We start from the raw sequence: 21116 nt of genomic DNA, 5'->3' as shown, positions 1-21116 counted from the left end.
TAAACTGCTTACAATTTATTTTAATTTCAAATGATTTTGAAATGTTGCTTTTTTTATAATTAAAGTGATATTATTTGAATTATCGTATGTTTAAGTTGTTTATTTATAGCGCAAGGCTGTAAATAGTTAGATTTTTGGTGTATCCGGCGTACAAAATAACGGAAGTGTTAATAATCTGTCTTTTAAAAGCTATATAATTTTTGTGTACTTTTTCTTACTGCAGAATCTAGTTTTCTAAACTCTTCCCTCCGTAGCACACAATCATTTCAATAGTAAGGAGGCATTGGACTTTTAACTCTATGAAGTAAAACTGATATAAAAACGAAGGGCTACCAGCTTGTGGTGACAAATGGGAGCTCATACAAAGACCTACACCGATACATTAATTTAAAAGTTAAGATTTAAACTTTTTCTTTTTTATTTAGTTGACAACGGTGACATTCAATTTAGCGTCCTTGGCATTGTTTAAGATTATCGTCATCATCTTCGAAAATGGTGTAGAGGAAATATGGAAGTAAAAATAAGAAAAAAATATTCTGAAGATTAAAAAAAAAAGCTATTAATTTTTTTTTAAAATGTGGTTTATTTAAATAATAAGATTTTGATTAAAAAATAAAAAAGAATGTAAATATATGTATGTGTGTGAACAATTACAAAATCCTCCCCCCCCCCCCCCATTTCCAAAAGACATTTCTCCAACAAATTTAAATTGAGGCAAAAAGTTAGAGAATGACAGAAAGGAAAGCCAATCTTTAACGGAACAAATAAAAGAGGTACATTAGCGTATATTTTTTTATTTATTTATTCAACGAATCGTTGTTTTACTTTTTTTAAAATCGACTTAATGGATCAATAAATTAAAAACTTAGCAGGTAACATATTAAAGAAGTATTCTTTTTTTCTTCTTATGAAACAGAGTTAGTTGTCCCCATAAGCCTAGATATATAATTTAATAATAAATATATATCGTCCCTTAAACTCCCTTTGTAATTTGCATTGAAATAAATAGGTCTATTTATCAGAGATAAAGGGGGACTTTTAATTTGAAACATTGTGTAAAATGAAATATACTTCTATATTCTGTAGCCCCTACATTGGGTACTCCAATTGTTATAGATATAGAATGATCTTGCAATGTTATGTGATCACATTGAGGGATTATACGCATTGACTCATACACACGTTTCTTTGTTTTCCTACGCATGTGGTGACGCTGTAATCTTAACAAAAAGACGTTATGCTTCACTCGGTCTGGTGTAGGCCTACCTCTTACCCAAGGAACTTTCAAGCATGGAATATATTTCATTGGCTGGCATTGACCCTAGATGAGATCAATTCTATATTTAGATCACTCCAGTCACGATTATTATTCTAGCGTTATAGTTTTCAACCACACAGACGTTATATATGTACACACACATACATACATTTTCTGACATTGACTTGAAACGAGATCAGGTTGTCATTCACCGTTCAAGAGACTCGGTGTCGAGACACACCTGGAGCAGGTTCTTTTAGTGAGATCGCTAAGCTAGTTGCTTTTTTTTTGCATTTGTTTGCTTTACATGTTTTGGGTGTTCTTTCAGATTTGAAGATAATAACATCCAATCCCAAACCTCCCGTAGGATGACGGGGATGGGGGCGGGCAGGGTTCGAACTATACACTCACAGTAATTTTGTTAATGCTATCATGAGAACTAAAAAATAAAAACACCATGAGAGATTTTAAAAAAAATATTCAAACTAGTCTGTTTTGTTATCGTCATTACAGCGAAATACAGATAGTTTGAATTGGGTTAAAAAACTGATCATTAACAGCTTTAAGTTATTCTAGTCTGTGATGATCCAATCTATAGTTGGACTAGACAGAGCTCTCGCACGTTTTTTAAATGGCTTGGGGAGGAGGCGTTTCATTACGTACCGCCCCATTCTCCATTTTATATTTACTAATAATTGAATATTATAATAGTATAGGGAACACAATATAAAATGTGTTGAACTCTAAAAAAAATGGTTTTATAATATAGATTAGTGAATATATTGTTTTACACAAATTGTCTAATTTCTCCACAGAAGTAAAGTCCTTAGGATCACTTGACCTCGGGCTCCTTTAGACGGTTTTAAAGTGTGTAACTGTTATGGTGTGTGTGTGTGTGCGTTTGTATGGTGATGGTGGGACGAGTTTAATGTGATTAGTTGTGAATGATGTAACATAGGTGGCAATGTCGTCAATTGGTCTTAGGGAGACGACTCCAGAACTTCAGACTGAAAGGTTGTGTTATTGTTGTCAGTTAGGTTTTGTTAAAAGATATTATTACTAAAGTTTACTACATTTATTTCATTTATCAGAAGCTGATTTTGCCTATATAATAAATAAGGTTTGGTTGTAAAAGCAAGTTATTCAACTTATTTCAAGTTTTATATATTACGCCTACAACGGTTTAGTTGTCTACCAGCAGTTTAGTGCTACAAGTCAACGACCGGTTACAACAGTAAATCAAAGTCATTTGTCAAGCTAATTTTCTTCTTTTTCTAACTCCTCTGACAACCAGACCACTTCTAACTCCTCTGAAAACCAGACCACTTCTAACTCCTCTGACAACCAGACCACTTCTAACTCCTCTGACAACCAGACCACTTCTAACTCCTCTGACAAACAGACCACTTCTAACACCTCTGACAACCAGACCACTTCTAACACCTCTGACAACCAGACCACTTCTAACTCCTCTGACAAACAGACCACTTCTAACACCTCTGACAACCAGACCACTTCTAACACCTCTGACAACCAGACCACTTCTAACACCTCTGACAACCAGACCACTTCTAACTCCCCTGACAACCAGACCACTTCTAACTCCTCTGACAACCAGACCACTTCTAACACCTCTGACAACCAGACCACTTCTAACTCCTCTGACAACCAGACCACTTCTAACACCTCTGACAACCAGACCACTTCTAACACCTCTGACAACCAGATCACTTCTAACTCCTCTGACAACCAGATCACTTCTAACACCTCTGACAACCAGACCACTTCTAACTCCTCTGACAAACAGACCACTTCTAACACCTCTGACAACCAGACCACTTCTAACACCTCTGACAACCAGACCACTTCTAACACCTCTGACAACCAGACCACTTCTAACACCTCTGACAGCCAGACCACTACTAACACCTCTGACAACCAGACCACTACTAAGACTTATATTGAAACACCTTTTCAATAGAATACATTTCTAATGAAATATTGAAAGCAAAATGTATTTTCAGGTAAATCAGAAATTCTCTTTTTTCTTTCTTTATTACCAGCATTATCTCACGTAGTGCTTAAACAAAAACTAAAAAAAAATTATTTCAAATGGGCTACAAATTTCACATACAAAGATATAGTTTCAATATGTTGCACCTAAACTTTGACTCCTGATAACTAGGTCAACGTCCATTCATTTGAAAAACAGTGACCTACAATGCAGACGTCAATCACCTGGACACAATTTCAATCAATGATATTTTTGTTTCTTAGAACCATGTAAGCCTTTATAATCCGTTCCGGTTTTAGAAAATACAATGTGTCTGGAGAATGTTTTGAGGTTCAGAAAATAAAGTTAAACTTTATCAAATGTGTCTTAGAAAAATGGACCTGGCGCTACTTCTGCTCAACACTAAATTGAGATGTTGGTTAACAAACTGTTAAGGTCGACAAATGTCATTCTTGAGGTCAATCGATCCATGGGGAAAATTTACTTAGTCACCAAGTTTATTATGAAAATAATCAATAGCGCAGCATCGATGCCATATCAACATATAGTATAAGAGACGCACGCACCAACACACACAGAGACAAAGAGAAAGAAGATTAAACATAAAGACAGTGTTAGGAAATATATTTTTAACCCTAATCCACCAAGAATGCTCTGTTTTATAGTTTTATCCAGCACAGCTTTTACATTTTTGTTGTTAACCCCAAACACGCGATTCAAAGAAAAATTATTAGAGCATGACACTTCATTTAGTACCACATTCTGGAGTGTCGATGTTAGTATCTCACAATCCTGCGTCAGATCTGGTGATTCAGAACTTCGTGACTCCTCGTCTGCAAAATTTCCGCCACTTAAGTGTGCATTGTGTCTATTAGAGCACGAAAAGTATATAAATATCTATATTGGCCTATATTCTATTCTTAGCTACAGTTTTAAGTGAAATTTTTGTTTTTTATTCTATGCATGAAGTTTTTTTTTTCATTCAAGATTGTATGCTTATCTAGCAAGTTTTATTTGCATTCATTCAGTACTACCAGCATGTTTAGAATATAAGAATATATTTAGGCCTGTGGAGAGATGGAGCGTTTAACTCAGCTTTAATAACATTAGTTTTTCTTCCCGAATTTCTTTAAGTCGAGCTTACTTTCAAATAGGGCCCCAGGGGAGGACTAGTGTCAAAATAGGCCGGGTATATATTGCCACATTATGGGCATCTAATTATACCTGTCTTCAAGAGCAAGGTTTAAAAATGTATCGAAAATAGTTAGTCGTATAATTAATTTATTAGATGATTTTGAAACTATCGAATACAAGCTAGTACTAAATGAATTTAGTATAACACTTGGAATGGGAAATCTTTTAATGGGAACCAATTCCTGCTACCATATACATTCACATATACATGTACATGAAGATCCTTCATCAAGGAACATATTGTTTAGGCTTCAGTTTCACTCTTCGACATTTTTTCAGGCATATGGACTTCAATTTACAAATACAACTATCAATCCTTCATTATTTAACTGCCCATCTCACAAAGTAATGGAGGCGCGGTGGCTGAGTGGTTAAACGCTTGGCTTCCGAAACTGGGGTCTTTGGTTCGAATCTCGATGAAGACTGGGATTTTGAAATTCGGTAATTTTGGGACGCCCCTGAGTCTACCCAACTTAGACTTTTAGTCGTTGTGGTGGTCACATGACACCCTGCTTGGCCAAAGAAACATTTGACCTTAACACCATCTGCCCTGTAGAACGCAAGGTCTGAAAGAGTAACTTTACTGACAAGGTCATATATGACTGCTTTCTCAATAACTTGGAAATCTAGTTTAACTGTCTGCATCATTAAGTCCATTTGTCTGAAGGTAATTTAATATCCTTACGTTCAGTAAAACAAATGTTGTCAAGTGAATTTCTAGTGCACGTGAGCAAACATTAAAAATTTTACATTTTGTTTTGCACAGGATTCCAGCAAATGTTGCTTTTTATCTGACTATTTTCTGCTCTTTCGATTGTTTTTATTCCAATAAAAGTATCACTAAACGGTTCTAGATAATAAAGGTTTTAGAAGCACGACATGTTTTACAAGCACATAGACTTAAATGAACTCAAAAGCTATGTGAGCCACTCTCTTAACCATCATATTTCAATTTCAATGATAAAATAGTGTTCTTACTGTTTATAGTGGGTCAGATAATAACCTATGTATCAAAATAATTATTTCTGAGAACATAGGAACAGTATAGCATTAAGTGTCTCAAGAAAGTTCAAATATGTTTTGAATGCAACAATTCTCATTACATTTAAAACTGACATTTACGGTATGGAATAATCCAGTAGTACTTTTTATTCTGAGAACATAGCAACAACTAATCATTCATATATTTTGTTTTCAGTATTTTCATATGCGAAATGGATATTACTGATATTCAGTCATAAGAAAAAAGACAACATAATGGTCTCATAGAGCATTGGATTTTAACGCAATTTTTTAAATTAATTTATAATTAATGAAGTGATCTTTCTGAAATTTTAATAAACTGTGATTTCATGTGACACGAGTTTATGTGTTAAATTTTAGCCTCATGGGATAATGAAAAGTCAAAATAATTCATTTTTTTTTTACGATGACAAAAGTGTAATAATAGGAATAAGAACAAATTGAAATCGTCAATAGTGCAGATCATTTCCCGCGAACAGGCCATTATTATGATGACGTAACTTACATTATTTCATCATTTGCAAATGTTACTTGATAAAATGTTTTACTTCGTATTAATTCGTATATGTGTCCAAGTAAAGGTAATTTCACTTAAATTGGATAACTCCAGTGGATTACCTGCCCCTGTAAGGCAATCCTCTATTCAACAGACGCTATTGATTAATTAAAATCACAGTCGAGAGATGAAATAAGTCGCGCATGTCAATAGGGTCACATGACTCTGAGTATTTACAAATCGTGACAGTGTCTTAAATAGCTTGAATAGAAAGGTGACATTATAAAGCCTGGGGTTTAAAAAGTGTACCAAAATCTTTTATTTCCATAGCTCGGAAATCTGACAGTGCAAGAAGTACATTAGCTACAGGGAACTAGCCAAGTGGAACAGTTCATTGACACTCTCAGGGTGTCTTCATAGAAAAATTTAAAAACAAAATTAAGAAATGTACATTATATATTGATTTGTCCTAGCTTATAACCATATTCCCAGAGGTGTGATAAGGATGTTCGATGCACGGGGCTAACTTCATGTGTCATTACTAATGTTGGCCCTTTACGCCAAGTCATGGGCGTATATAAAAGCAGGTAGGCGAATTTGAAAAGGATTTGCGCAAAAAGATAATTAAGATAAAGAATGCTTGGCACTGCACCTCTCTATGTTTCCCTCTCTTACTCTTGTCATCTCTCACCCTCCCTCTTCCACAAATAAACAGAAGGAACTTATACAATAATAATAATAAAAAGTCCAGGAGTAAATGTTCCCCCATCAATTTCTTTGGCCAGCGAATTCGAGCATCTATTAGTACTATGTGAGTGGTGAGTCAGAGATCATAGAAATATTAGTACTATGTGAGTGGTGAGTCAGAGATCATAGAAATATTAGTACTACGTGAGTGGTGAGTGGTGAGTCAGAGATCATAGAAATATTAGTACTACGTGAGTGGTGAGTCAGAGATCATAGAAATATTAGTACTATGTGAGTGGTGAGTCAGAGATCATAGAAATATTAGTACTACGTGAGTGGTGAGTGGTGAGTCAGAGATCATAGAAATATTAGGACTACGTGAGTGGTGAGTCAGAGATCATAGAAATATTAGTACTATATGAGTGGTGAGTCAGAGATCATAGAAATATTAGTACTATGTGAGTGGTGAGTCAGAGATCATAGAAATATTAGTACTATGTGAGTGGTGAGTCAGAGATCATAGAAATATTAGTACTATGTGAGTGGTGAGTCAGAGATCATAGAAATATTAGTACTATGTGAGTGGTGAGTCAGAGATCATAGAAATATTAGTACTATGTGAGTGGTGAGTCAGAGATCATAGAAATATTAGTACTATGTGAGTGGTGAGTCAGAGATCATAGAAATATTAGTACTATATGAGTGGTGAGTCAGAGATCATAGAAATATTAGTACTATGTGAGTGGTGAGTCAGAGATCATAGAAATATTAGTACTATGTGAGTGGTGAGTCAGAGATCATAGAAATATTAGTACTATGTGAGTGGTGAGTCAGAGATCATAGAAATATTAGTACTATGTGAGTGGTGAGTCAGAGATCATAGAAATATTAGTACTATGTGAGTGGTGAGTCAGAGATCATAGAAATATTAGTACTATGTGAGTGGTGAGTCAGAGATCATAGAAATATTAGTACTATGTGAGTGGTGAGTCAGAGATCATAGAAATATTAGTACTATGTGAGTGGTGAGTCAGAGATCATAGAAATATTAGTACTACGTGAGTAGTGAGTCAGAGCCCATAAAAATATTAGTACTATGTGAGTGGTGAGTCAGAGATCATAGAAATATTAGTACTATGTGAGTGGTGAGTGAGAGATCATAGAAATATTAGTACTATGTGAGTGGTGAGTCAGAGATCATAGAAATATTAGTACTATGTGAGTGGTGAGTCAGAGCCCATAAAAATATTAGTACTATGTGAGTGGTGAGTCAGAGATCATAGAAATATTAGTACTATGTGAGTGGTGAGTCAGAGATCATAGAAATATTAGTAATATGTGAGTGGTGAGTCATAGACCGTAGAAATATTAGTAATAAGTGAGTGGTGAGTCAGAGCCCATAAAAATATTAGTACTATGTGAGTGGTGAGTCAGAGATCATAGAAATATTAGTACTATGTGAGTGGTGAGTCAGAGATCATAGAAATATTAGTAATATGTGAGTGGTGAGTAATAGACCTTAGAAATATTAGTAATATGTGAGTTGTGAGTCAGAGCCCATAGAAATATTAGTATTATGTGAGTGGTGAGTCAGACACCATAGAAATATATATATCGCATCTTCAACTGGTTCGTATCTACTGCAATGTGAATTTGGACGGAAATATTGATATCGAATATTTTGAAAGTTACTCACGGCTGTAGCATATCTGATCGCAGCCATAGTGATGGTGTTACAAAAATATTTCACGAGATATTTTATTGATTTTTTTTTTTTCTAAATGACAGGCGATTATTATAATTATTCTTTACCAACTGTAATTGTCTGGTCGATGACACATTATCTAAACCAGGGGTTCTCAACCTGTGGGTCGCGAACCCCTTGGGGGTAGATTGACGATTTGCCAGGGGTCGCCTAAGACCATCGAAAATAAGGATTGTTATTGTCTATTCTTCTAATGCTGTATGTATGTGTGTGTGTGCGGGGGTCGCGAAAGTGTGGGGGATTGTAAAAAGGGGTCGCTGAGCATAAAAGGTTGAGAACCGCTGAATTCTAAACGATATAATTAGAGAAGCAATCAGATTCAACAACCTTTAAAAGTATTGATTACCAGCACTGGCCACCACAACAATTTGTTAAGATTGTCTTATCGTATCATTCAGTTCGTGCATTAAAAACAGTTTAGAATTTTAGCGAAACAAATATTTATAAAGGAAAAATAAGGAGTCATAGTTAGCTTTATTAGATTCGATATCATGTTTACAATAATTTCTTATACAGAATGACACATTAAGAGTTATAATTTATATTTATCAAAGAGAGACAACCCAGTATAATGTAAAATTAAAAGTTCAGACTAGAGTAGAGGTGTGTACATTGTAAAGGGAAGTAATCACTACAGAGGATGCTACTCCCTATATGTAAAGCATAGTTCGGTTGTTGTTTTTTTTAAATATATAGTTGCATTTATTACTTGACATTTCCAATTATATTAACTGCTTATAGTGCACAAGGAATTTGTATTTGATTTATCAATGCACCATCTTCGATCGGTTTCTGAAAGTTTAACATCACATTTCGAACAATGTTCCCAGCTACGTTCACTGCGAGTCTCCAGGGCTTCGATAGCAAAGGATACCACTCCTTCCTACGCTTACATGGATCATAATGAGGATAATGAATATGTCTCCCTAAGTTTGTCTCACTCTCTCACTCCCATTCTTCGTCTCCCTCTTTTATACTCTTTTGCTTAAGTCTTCTTCATTTTCTTCTTTCTCCCTCTCTTTTTATTTTATCATAGAAAAAAAATAGAGTAAGAAATTGTGTTAAGTAAGGACAGATGAATGTCACTGTCGTTGAAATATAGCGTTAAGAAGTTGCTTAAGTTAGTTAAAATGATAAAAAAGCGTGTGTACTAGATCTGTTACAGCGTACAGCTGTTACTCAAATACATTATTCATTTAAGTTGGTATTGATTGATTACAAGAAGACGGCGAAAGAGTCCATACATTGGCCTAAATTGTGCCGATGTGCCTAAACTCAAAACTCAAACCACCATAAATTGTTAAGTTTAAAATCTATCTTTAGAGTTATAATGAGAAAGATAATTAAAAAAAAGTAATGCCCCTAATTAAGACCATGCGATCTATAGGGCAGATGGTGTAAAGGTCATTTGTGTCTGTGGCTCACGATTAACGAGGGTGTCACGTGGCCAGCACAACGACCAAGCGCCTTTACTTTTCCCGAGCTAATTTTAGGTACACATTAGAGCTTGGAAGACTCAGAGGCGCCCAAAGATCCCGAAACTAAAAGTCCCAGTCTTCACAAGGATTCAAAACCTGGACCCCAAGTTCAGAAGCCAAACTCTTAACCACTCAGCCATCTCGCTTCCTGAGTAGGACAATACACATCTATTTTTACTCAATCAATGGGGCCCAAATTACAAAGGACAAATGTCAAGATACATGGCTGAATGATTGTGTATGGCTGTCTGGTTATGTGGTTGACTGCAGTGACGATTATTCTGAGTTTCATCCAATTGCCGATGTGGCGGAGACCTGATCTAGAACTTTATAATCTTCATTTCTGAAGGCAGGTAGGACAAAAATTTACAAAAAAAAAACAAACAAAAAAACCCTCCACAAATATTGCATCAAGTTGGAGTATAAAAACACAACATTCTTCTACCTACATATTTCTATCATTCAAATTCAGTTCTAGTGTTTACAATTAGCTAGAAAGGTCAAAGGTAAGGTTAACATATGTCGGAATTCCAATAACAACCTGTCAATAAAGTATCTTTCTGTTTATCAGAGAATCTTTTCCATTTAGATAATTTTTTATCAATTTTTAAAACTATAATAAGATTTAATTAGAGTATAAATATATCAACTATCTTACGGTACAAGATTTTCAATGCAGATAGGAAAGCTTCTATTTTTTTTACTAATTTTTAAAATTTTTTAATTCATATATGGGCTGGATAAGTTCACACATACCTTGGCAGTATCATAGCAAACGATGTCGATGTAAAAATGACATAGAATGCTGAATAGGAAAAGCAGGTGCCATTTTACAAAGGCCTCGATACTTCGACCCGTTTGGACAAGCCACCTATTTAACACAATCGTCATCCTAACAGGCTGAAGGATCAAAGTTTAAGTCAATAAAAGGAATATCAATAAAAATCGACATAAACTATTTTACGGATTGTATTTGGAGTGTAGTTACATTTTTTTTACAGCCTGAATCTATGGAAAGTCTGAAGTGAAAGATTTGGCTGAAGAATTAACAATTAAAATTAAATCTTGAGTGTTGGAACTTGACCGTCCGTGCCCGCCATCCAAGTTCCTCACCCATGTCACTTATGTCCAAAAGAAAAAAAACGCATGGAGTTCTCCCGTGGTTGAAGTTTCGATAAAACTGGTTTGATGCTGTTCATCATTGCTACGATCGAAGGCTACACTGGAAGCGCAAGGCAAATAATTGTATGCAGCCGGGGAGGGAAGGATTGGGTTGCGGATCATTGCTTTATTTTTAAAATGTTTTAGTTTCAACAGAAGACCGTGTTTGATCATGCATGGCAATCATGCTGTCAGTCATGTGACAATGAGTTTGCTAGATTGTTTGACTCTTGCTTCGGGCGGCAATTTATCACAAAATCTGCCCTCGATATTCTGTCAACAGATAAAACGCAAATTAATGTCAACACTTTCTCTATTCTAGCGCCTAGAGCACATTAGACTGAGTGGGGTTACATGTGATTTTAGAGGGAAACAATTATGATTTTACTGCAGTGTCACACATAAACAAACTGCACCCTCTAAACTTTAGCGTTTGAAGCATTTCACTGAACACAATCACCAGGCGAATCACAAAAGTAATGAATCAGTTCATTCTCCAGATATCAAATAGTTGATTTCCTTAAAAGCTCAAAGTCATTTTAAAACCAATAACTTCCGGTTCAATTGTTTAAATAGTTCATGCTTTTATATAACAGCTCTTATCGACAAGCTGGATCTATTCCTATCTTATTTCTCTCCTACTCCCCAATAGAAACGAATGCCAAGGAAGGAGTCTACATAAAGTATATAACTGTCTCTTTGTGTCATTTCCTATTCTATACAAATACTTGTAATTGAAATTACCCCTGCCCATCCCCATCCTTTTACTCAGGGCTTATCCTACATAAAAAAAAATGACCCTTACAGAAGTGTACCGATCCCGTCCTGGCTTGATTTATTCTCATATTTCAATTTAAAATATTTACTGCTTATCTCTACAATGTTAAGACTTTATTAGAATAAAGGATTTATTCTAAGAAACTGTGTCTAAATTAACAAAGTTATCTCTAGATAGCACCATTGCACCATGTACATAAAACACATGAATATAAGCCTATCTACCAAACTGTATTGTCACCCTACTATGATATGCTTCTAACTCGACCTGATCCAGTAAAAAATAAACAACACAATTACACCGATTCATTTAGAAATTGTGAAAAATGTTTTTTTTTAAATATAATATCAAGAGTCATAAATAGAAAATATTTTTAAAAATCTGTATTTATTTGAAAAGCATGTCAGATGTACACATTGATGACAACAAAATGTTTAGTGTCTTGACAAAGACATAAAAGACAAGCACTTGGTGAATCAAAGCAATCCCTACGTCCATCAATGACATAGCTCATACTGGACTTAGGTTCACCAAAGCTACTCTAATTAGAACAAGTACACATTGGAGCAAGTCAGGAAGAAGTTGCTGATAATTCAGTTGCGTGTGTGTGTGTGTGTGTCAAAGTTCAAGTGGATTTCAAGTGTTTTAAGTTACTAATTAATCGATTACTTTATTAACTGACTAATGGATGAATGAATTTTTTTTTTCAGCTTGCCTGTTATGTGGAATGTAACAGAATAGCAAAGTTGAACAAAAAATCATTTAAAACAAAAAATAAATGCTATACATGGAGGTGTTGAAAAGAACGTAAAAATAGAGATCTCTTGTTGATGAACGAAACAAATTTAAAAAAAAATAATGGAGATAACATTCATATAGTACAATACAAACATAAATCATCAAAGTAACATTAACAACATTGCTTGTATGTTATGATAACCATAAACTAAAACATCATACATTTATTTATAACCGTCTCAAGTAGATAGGTCTTATTTTACATCAATCCTTTTATAACCATCCTTAGAAATAAAGATATAACAATTTATGGGGGAAAAAAAGTTTCGCTTTTAATCATTGAAAATCTTCTTAGAACCTAATATAAATATAACTTGATTAATAAATATAGAAGAATGTATAAATAGATTTACATTATTATGTTGTAACAAGGCAAACATTTCAAAGCACTATAAAAAGCCGAATCAATAACGAGAGATAAGAATTGAACTAACGACAACAAACATCAAAGTAAAGTAACTACCAACTCGCACCGCACTGTTGGAGACAATGTTTGAGTCTGAAAAGAAACAAAACAAAAAAAAACAATTTGCATACTTTTGTTTTTTCTTCTTGCTCTACAAAACGGTGAGGTCAAGCCAGAAAGAAAATGTGTTTTTCAAAGAGATCAAAGATTGTATTGAAGATAGCCTTGCCTGAATGAATACAATCTTACATAGCTAGTCTTTGGCAAGAGAGAAATGTGTCATTTAAAGTAAATCCTCTGTTCTCTGAAGTGTTTACTTATTAGATTTATCATCTTTATGAAACCGGTTTTTATGACCTTTGAAATTATTTACTGTTTGGAAATCACCTACATTAAAAAACTGAAGAAATTGAATTCCATAAGTGGAAATGAGACATTGTGAATAGTTTGTTTGCTTCACTTTTATTATAATGACAAGATGAATAGGAACATAAGTATAGTTCAGAAATCTAGGAATTCATCTCATTGCACATCGACTAATGCTCTATCATATCTTGTTAGAGTAATTTATTTTTAAAGTTAAGTTTAATATAAACCTACTCATTGTGCAGTTTTCCACAGTCACATTGACGTTAGTGGCATCCATCAATACTGAAGACTTAGTGGCTACCCAAAAGACGTCTTCATCCTCAACAAATGTTACCCTGGAATCAGTGATAATTCATAATTCATATTAAAAAAAACAATTTTTTTTTTCACAAAAATTCATATATGTTAACTAAGTACTAACGAAATATGAAACAAACAAAGAAACAAAGTTAACATTAAATTTAGAAACGAAAGGACTTGATAAAGTATTTTGTAGCACCCCGAAAGAAGAAAGGTCGCATGGTCTGTCTGACCGTCTGGCACTTTTAGGTCTAAAAAACTAGAACAAGAAAATCTAAAAAGTAATACATTTGTAATAGGTTTAGACTAATAATAATAAATCTGTGCGATTAGAAATATTTGAACCAATTGTTTTTAGCTTCATGCTTTTAGCTTTCTCAATAGACATATCCTATCACTTGTTTGAACCTTGTTGGAAAGGGGCTGGGGGAGAAAAAGGGGGTATCTGTTAATGTCACGTGATCGCTTTTTATATGCATTTATAAAAAAATGAACGACCTAAATTTGAACTCGAGGGCGAGGGCTCAAACCTCTAACCTTGCGATCTACAGGATAGATGATGTAAAGGTCATCTGTTTCTGTGGCCCACGGTTAACGTGGGAGTTATATGGCCAGCACAACGACCAACCGCCTTTACTAATGCTAGGTACCCATTAGAGCTGGGAGGACTCAGAGGCGCCCAAAGATCCCGAAATGAAAAATCTGACCTTGGGTGTGAACAAAAATAACGAGTGCAAACTTTTGACCAGACAGACAGACAGACAGACAGAGTGAGTTGATTTAAGCTTTGTAAAAAAGCCGATTTCAGATATTCTGTAGCTTGCAAAGTCCTAGTAAAACGGTTATCTTTTGTCTTTTAAAAGCGAAACATTTTGATTTCATTTTATATGTAAGCCATTACTTCTTAAGAAATACTTCATAAAAAATATTTTCTGTAAATAGAAAAGAGGGAGTCTTTATTAAGTTCGGGAGGTGATTATTTTGTACTTTTTTGTAATACTTATGCCGCTATGCGTACAGTTTTTTTTATTGCCCAAAATAAAGTTATAAAATTTTTTATTAATTTAAATTCAACTAACGCACTATAGGCACACAATTTACCGTTAATTAAAAAAAAAAGAAATAGTGATTTTCTATGCACATAGATACAGATTTAAAAGAAATCTCTTATGTACTGTTAAATGTTATTACACAACACAGAGGGATGGTTATATACATCAATGGATAAACTGGAAAGAGAGATAAACTTCTCACAAACCTCCTTGTCTGAAAGTCAACTAGCAATTTAATCATATCTCATCTGGCAACCTCACAATAAACTATATTTTCATTACAATTAGCTCATTGAATATTTATGGATATTACCAATGTAATAATAAAAATATTGACGTCATCTGGACAAACACTACACCATGCCAGCAACCCCCTTTGCCCCGCATACGTCTACCTTATATTCAGGTAGCTAAGAATGTGGCTTTTAATAGTGTGTAGTTCATCTGACCTTCGTGCTGAACAGTTTGAAACCTTTACCCGCATTACTTACCAAACAAATGATGACCTTTCTGGGGCCGCATCTGAGTTTGTGTAAAAACACAACCTCTCTTTGTAATCTTGTATGTAAAACAATTTTGACGTAAAAAAACTAATGGAACTCTATTACGCATGGTTGCCGATTCTTGTAGTTTTTATTCAATTAAAAACTAATTTATATACATGTTTATTAACAGTGCAGTAAAGTCTTAAAGAAATATTATTTATTGTAGTTCTTATCTTTTTTTTTACTTATATGATACAGACGTTACTTCAGAAAAGAAGATTATTACGTCCTAAGCGTCATTCATTTCGTCATGCATATTAATCAATGACCTAAACTTCGCCAAGTCACTGGTTTTTAGAGTCATATGCTTACAAATTATAAGTTAGATAAACTGATAGTGCCTTCAAAACAGTACAGACTTATTAAAGAGACTATGACTCACCAAAATGTAACATTACCAGAAGCGGTTGATGGAGCCATCCATTTGAATGTCAGCTGACTTTTCTCTATAGCCGAATTGTGCACTAGAGCTTTCTAAACAAACAAACTCTTCAAATCACTCATCAGAAATTAACACTTTTATTTATGATTTTATTTTGTACAAATATTTTCCATTCTCTCTTATTATGAATTATTTTATTACTTTTTTTCTTATATGTACTTATTTATTGTATTACTTTACTTTTGTTTTTCTGTTAGATATAAATTTTGATTTCATACTTTTAACAATAGTATGATAAAATATTTTTCTTAAAGACAAACATGATCAAATATTTATGAATCTAGAAATACGTGACGTACAAAACAGTCTGAGGTTGAAACCGAAACAAACAATCCAATGAAAGAGTCCAGCATGCAGACACAAACTTACAGAAGAAGTGCAGGCATTTCTAGTATAATCGGTGGCTGTAAATGTTCCGACGGAGGTCGCACTGTCGGTATTTGAACGAGCCTGGATCATGAAACCTTTAAACTTCATTGATGTACCAGTAAGAGTCACTGGAGAGATGAAAGATTGTAAGATATATTGTGAACTGTGTGTCTTAATAAACTTTATTGGATCTAGTTCAAATATACTGGATTATAAGAAGGTTGCCATGTTAGTTAGATTTAAAATAGGTTGTCATGTAGGCTAAATGTAAAGTAGGTTGTCATAAAAGCTAGATTTAAAGTAGGTTTTCATGTAAGCTAAATTGAAAGTAGGTTGTCATGTAAGCTAGATTTAAAGTAGGTTGTCAGGAGAGCTTCCAAAATGTGTCCGTGCAGGTTTAAAATGGATTGCTAAGTGGGATATAAATAGGTTGTCGTGTAGGTTTTAATAGGTTGCAATAAAGACTGAAGTTAAGCTGTGATGTAAATTTATGTCTTTATTGTTTTTAGACTAAAAAAGGAAAGGAAGACGGGTGAAGATGTTGGATACCCTTTGTCAAGAAGATAAGTTTAGTGACGTCAGACCTGTGACGTGGTAACGAGCTATTGGTCTAAACTGCATACAGGTTGTGACGTCGCAAGTCAGTGTTCAGGCCTTCTATAACGCTATGAAAACATGAACATACCGTTAACTGAGCTTCCTTGTTTGTACCAATTTGGGCAGAAGGTGATCTTGAAGGGTGACGCTGATGTCTGCCCCTGGTGATTATGTCTCGGAGTCATGTCGCTACACGCCTCATCCACATTGATACCGTTGGGGTAGCATGACACGTAAGTCCAGAGGGCTGTCAGGCTGAGCAGGAGGCGAGCTGTCTTTGCAGACATTTCTTAAGTCTAAAATATACATGGAAAGCTGAAGTGCCATAAAGGTGTCTAGAATATCTATCAATAAGCAATCTCTCTGACAATTGGGCATTTATTACCCCATACTTAATATTGCCTCCCTTTTTTCTATTTACAGAAAATATTTTAAATGAAGTTATTCTTGTTATCCCCCTTTCTACTCCATTTCCACCATTGACTTTCCTAGTGGCTTTAGTTCCTTAACCTCCTAGCGTAAACTATGTTACGCCTGCCCCACCATTTAAACTCTTATCCACTTTTAATTTCAAATTGACAACATATCGTTTAGCGTGTACATTCCACATAATTAGTGAACTGTGCATACGAAAATCAATATAGAACAAAACCGAGACTTTACCGAGATGAGAACAACAAAATTGCAAAGAGAGTGTGTGTTATCAACAGAGCTATTAGCATTTTCATTTAAATGGAACTAGAGTAAGGATGTAGAGCTACCTAAACTAAACTTCTAATTTAGCACTCTTTATATATAAACATCCAGAACAATTCAATTACAGTGCCAAAAGAATATCTAAAATCGCTCGTCTGACATATTGTAAATATTTGGTAGTTGTCATGCCGAAATTTGTAATATATCTCTTTATCAATAATAGGCTATTACTTTGTTATTACGTTAACAGCAATGCCTGGTCTAGTATGAGAATGAGATGTACCATAGCCTTGTGGAGAGATTTTCATTCCATACTTTGTTTTCCTTATAGATAAAATAGATTTTGTAACGTTTTAGCTAGAAAAGTAAATGTACTGTAACATACAAACGCAACTTTAAATAAATAGAGTTAAAATGTGTTTTTTTAAAATAAAAAATCCGGACCAACCGATTTTCGTAAATGAGTTTTTTCGACGTGTTACCAAGAAAATTATTTATTTTATTTATTAGAAGAGGGATTTCAAACAGTTATTTGGTGTTAGTAGAGTTTTCATTTAAAAATTCGGAACAATTTGGCTACGATTTGTAAGAAAAATTAAAGTAATGTAGGTCGATTCCTTTTTCGAAACAAACTCCGGAACATTCTTTACCAATAGAAAGTCTTTTGCGATGTTTCAGCAATAAAACTCAATGTAGAATAAGTAAAAAAAGGATTTTAAATAATTGTTACTAGCAAATTATTTTCTTATTTATACGAACAAAATATTTTTCGAGAGGCCAAGTGCACTTGAACTTGGCTTGGCTTGGCTACCTAGAAGGGGGCTCGAGGTTCGACACCCGACTCGGGCAGAGTTGTGTTTACTGAGCGCCTAAAGGCAGCACGGAAAACCAACTCCCTCCCACTGGTCCACAAATGAGATTGGACCAAAAGCGCCCTGAGCATGCTATAAGCATGAAAGTAGCATTATATAAAAGCTATATTTTCTTATTTATACGAACAAAAATATTTTTCGAGAGGCCAAGTGCGCTTGAAAGTAGCATTATATAAAAGCTATAATAATAATTAAAAAAAAAATTTCATCTTCATAAATATCAAGGGGAGCTTTTAGATTGTATGCTGGTGATAAAAACAAAATTGTGTCAATGTTAAACTGAACGCGAAGTGAAATGGTTTAAACCTAAAGCAGAACATCTGCATACGTTTAGGTCCTTACCCATAAAAGTGAAGACATTGTCATATACAGAACTTTAACATTGTTTTTGGTGAAGATTACCTGTTATTGAATTAGAGTCCTGTAACTTTCTATTTTACAAAGTTCAAAGTCTTACAAAAAATAGTCCAGGAGTATGACTGTAAGCTGCGGGAAGCGTCACAAGATGTTACCAAATGATTCAGTTAGTTGAAGCCGCTAGGCGGGGTGGGGTGGGGGGATCATCAAGACCTAGTGGCTGATCTGTATCACTAAGTGAAGGGGAGAGAGACTTTGGATCAGAACAATCGTCAGTGTTGTTTGGGTATTACAGGTGTGCTCTAACCAAGGTGGCGTATTTTAAAAATGGCATTGTCGCCCTTGCCTCAAGTAGGTGTTCCCATCACAGAGAACGTATTCATTAAGATACTTCTTCTTCCCTAGTGCTATTGGAGCATGGAATTGGTGGCCTGAGCTAGCCAGGAAAATCAGTGACTTGGCAGAATTTAGGTCATTGGTTAATCTTCATGACTAAATGCATGACGCGTAGGACGTAATCATCTTCTTTTTTGAAGTAACGTCTGTATTATATAAGATAAGATGGAATGTGTAGCTGAGAGCCACTTGGCTACTTTACAAGGGGGATCGAGCTCGAATCCTGACTAGAGCAGTTCTGTGTTTACTTAGCACCTAAAGGTAGTACGGAAAACTTCTCCATGATACCCCCCCCTCTCCGCCCCAACTGGTCTACAAAAGAGATTGGACCATAGCGCGATGAGTATGATGTAAGCTACTATCTACTTTCTGACAACTAACACACTTCCGGTCATTCGCTCATTTGTGAAAATAGATTATACATACATGCACCCATTCATCCGTGACAGTAGTTAAGTATAAAGTATGTGTATTATGGCTAAATAAACAAGAAACACGAAATTTTTCTGTGTGCGGGGGGGGGGGGGGGCGTGACACTCTAAGTGAACCGCACCAGGTGACCCCCACCCTAGTGACGCCACTGGGTAACAGCAAATGGATTAAGAACTGTATACCTTCTTCTCTATATCTAGAATCTGTGTTCATTCTTTGTATTTTGAAACAAGAAAAACGTAAAAAAATAAACTTTAAAAAATGTCATTCAATTTGTAATAGATCCAGACCAACGACATTAAATCTATGCGATTATAAATATTTTTAACAATAGTTTTTGTTTAGCTCTAAGCTTTCTCAATACGCTATGATCCTATCACTTGTCTGAACCAGTTGGTAATCTGGGGGGGGGGGGGAGGGTGAATCTTAATCTTTTTTTTTTAAAGCATTAGAAAAACAAACCAAAAAGTGTGAACGACTTAAATTAGAATTCATGGCTCACATATCTTCAAGCGTACATACTAACCACTCTACTAGTGAGCTCCGTATGTCTATAGAAGATTGTATAGTCATGTATTGTTTGTTTCAAAATTACTTTAAAGCGGCGACCTATAAAGGGTACTAATTCAGCTTATACCAATACTTCAGTCAAGCAATATTTCTTTCCATTGTTCAAGATATCGAACAAAATAATTAATTTCCATAAGTTAATAACTAATTGGTTAAGATTTTAAATTAATTCTTGCGTTGTCGGGTAAAAGAAATACTTGTTCAAAACATTAACTTGATCTGAGATTGGGTGTCGGAGAAATAACGTGTACAAAATTTTTAACAGACAGAGAGAGAGAGAGAGAGAGAGAGAGCGTTAATATTAGCTGTGTAAGAAAATAGCTAGTGAATTTGGTTAATAACTAGCAGAGTATATCTGAAGGGCAGATAACAAGGATCAATTTGATTTAGAAATGTCTCTATACTTAACAATGCTTCAGTTGTTGCCTACGGCAATATTCAACAACCTCTCTCTACCTGCCTTCCCTCTACCTCTTTTGTCTTGAAACAAAAAAAAAAAATCCCACCTTACAACATCACCAAAACTAGTCTAAATAATTTTCCCACCGAAAAAAAAAGACTTCAAAAATCACACACACACACACACACACACACATACACACACGCACACAACACTCTTGGGGCTGTAGTTAAAAAAAAAGTAGTGAGGTTGGGGAATGGAGGGTTCCTTCACATTTTTCCTGCCCTCCCAAAACTTGTTTGAACACTTGGTGGGGATGTTAAAGTAGTCAGAGCTAATAAGTTTTGAACTGAAGCTGGGTATGGAGACTTGGGTTCAGGCTTGACAGGCTACACTAAATGTAGGTCAAGACGATTCAGGATTCACTATGCAGATTATTATGTATAGAGTATAGTTTAGTTCTCCCTTAATACTGTCTTGTCTAGCCCATTGTCCTGTAAACTAAACCAATGATGTTTATGTCAAATAGAAACTACGCAAGAGCTTTATTCTATTATATAATTTAATGATTGTTTTCTTAACATCAAAAAATGACAACCACGCCCCATTCGCATTCACCTCTTCTGTTTGTGAAAACAGTTCCGCCAAACTCAATATCTGA

The 21116-nt window shown here is 34.8% G+C and overlaps 1 protein-coding gene across 2 annotated transcripts; it reads right to left on the bottom strand.

Moving 5' to 3' along the window:
* Positions 1-12222: 12222 nt before the first annotated feature.
* Positions 12223-18858, bottom strand: LOC106066582 (putative ferric-chelate reductase 1). Of its 2 annotated transcripts, none has more exons than XM_013225654.2 (6): positions 18703-18858; positions 16821-17028; positions 16136-16263; positions 15707-15798; positions 13659-13762; positions 12223-13151 (listed from the first exon to the last, which is right to left on the bottom strand). In XM_013225654.2, the coding sequence occupies exons 2-6, from the start codon at positions 17017-17019 to the stop codon at positions 13057-13059; spliced, it is 618 nt and encodes a 205-aa protein (XP_013081108.2). In that variant the 5' UTR covers positions 17020-17028; positions 18703-18858; the 3' UTR covers positions 12223-13056. The 2 variants fall into 2 exon arrangements, with proteins under 2 accessions (XP_013081108.2, XP_055886140.1); XM_056030165.1 differs by having other exon boundaries at positions 18643-18829.
* Between the last annotated feature and the right edge of the window lie 2258 nt (positions 18859-21116).

This window comes from Biomphalaria glabrata, chromosome 5 (assembly GCF_947242115.1).
Source record: "Biomphalaria glabrata chromosome 5, xgBioGlab47.1, whole genome shotgun sequence".
NCBI classification, from domain to species: Eukaryota; Metazoa; Mollusca; class Gastropoda; family Planorbidae; genus Biomphalaria; species Biomphalaria glabrata.
Note: the sequence above shows the minus strand (reverse complement) of the source record. Positions and strands in the feature narration are given on the sequence as shown.

What these genes read in the sequence shown, in the direction of transcription:
- LOC106066582 (XM_013225654.2), bottom strand. Translation starts at nt 17,019, where the DNA reads ATGTCTGCAAAGACAGCTCGCCTCCTGCTCAGCCTGACAGCCCTCTGG. An exon ending in ACAAGGAAGCTCAGTTAACG is followed by an intron (nt 16,264 to 16,820) that starts GTATGTTCATGT and finishes TCATCTCTCCAG; the next exon opens with TGACTCTTACTGGTACATCA. An exon ending in GAAATGCCTGCACTTCTTCT is followed by an intron (nt 15,799 to 16,135) that starts GTAAGTTTGTGT and finishes TTGTTTGTTTAG; the next exon opens with AAAGCTCTAGTGCACAATTC.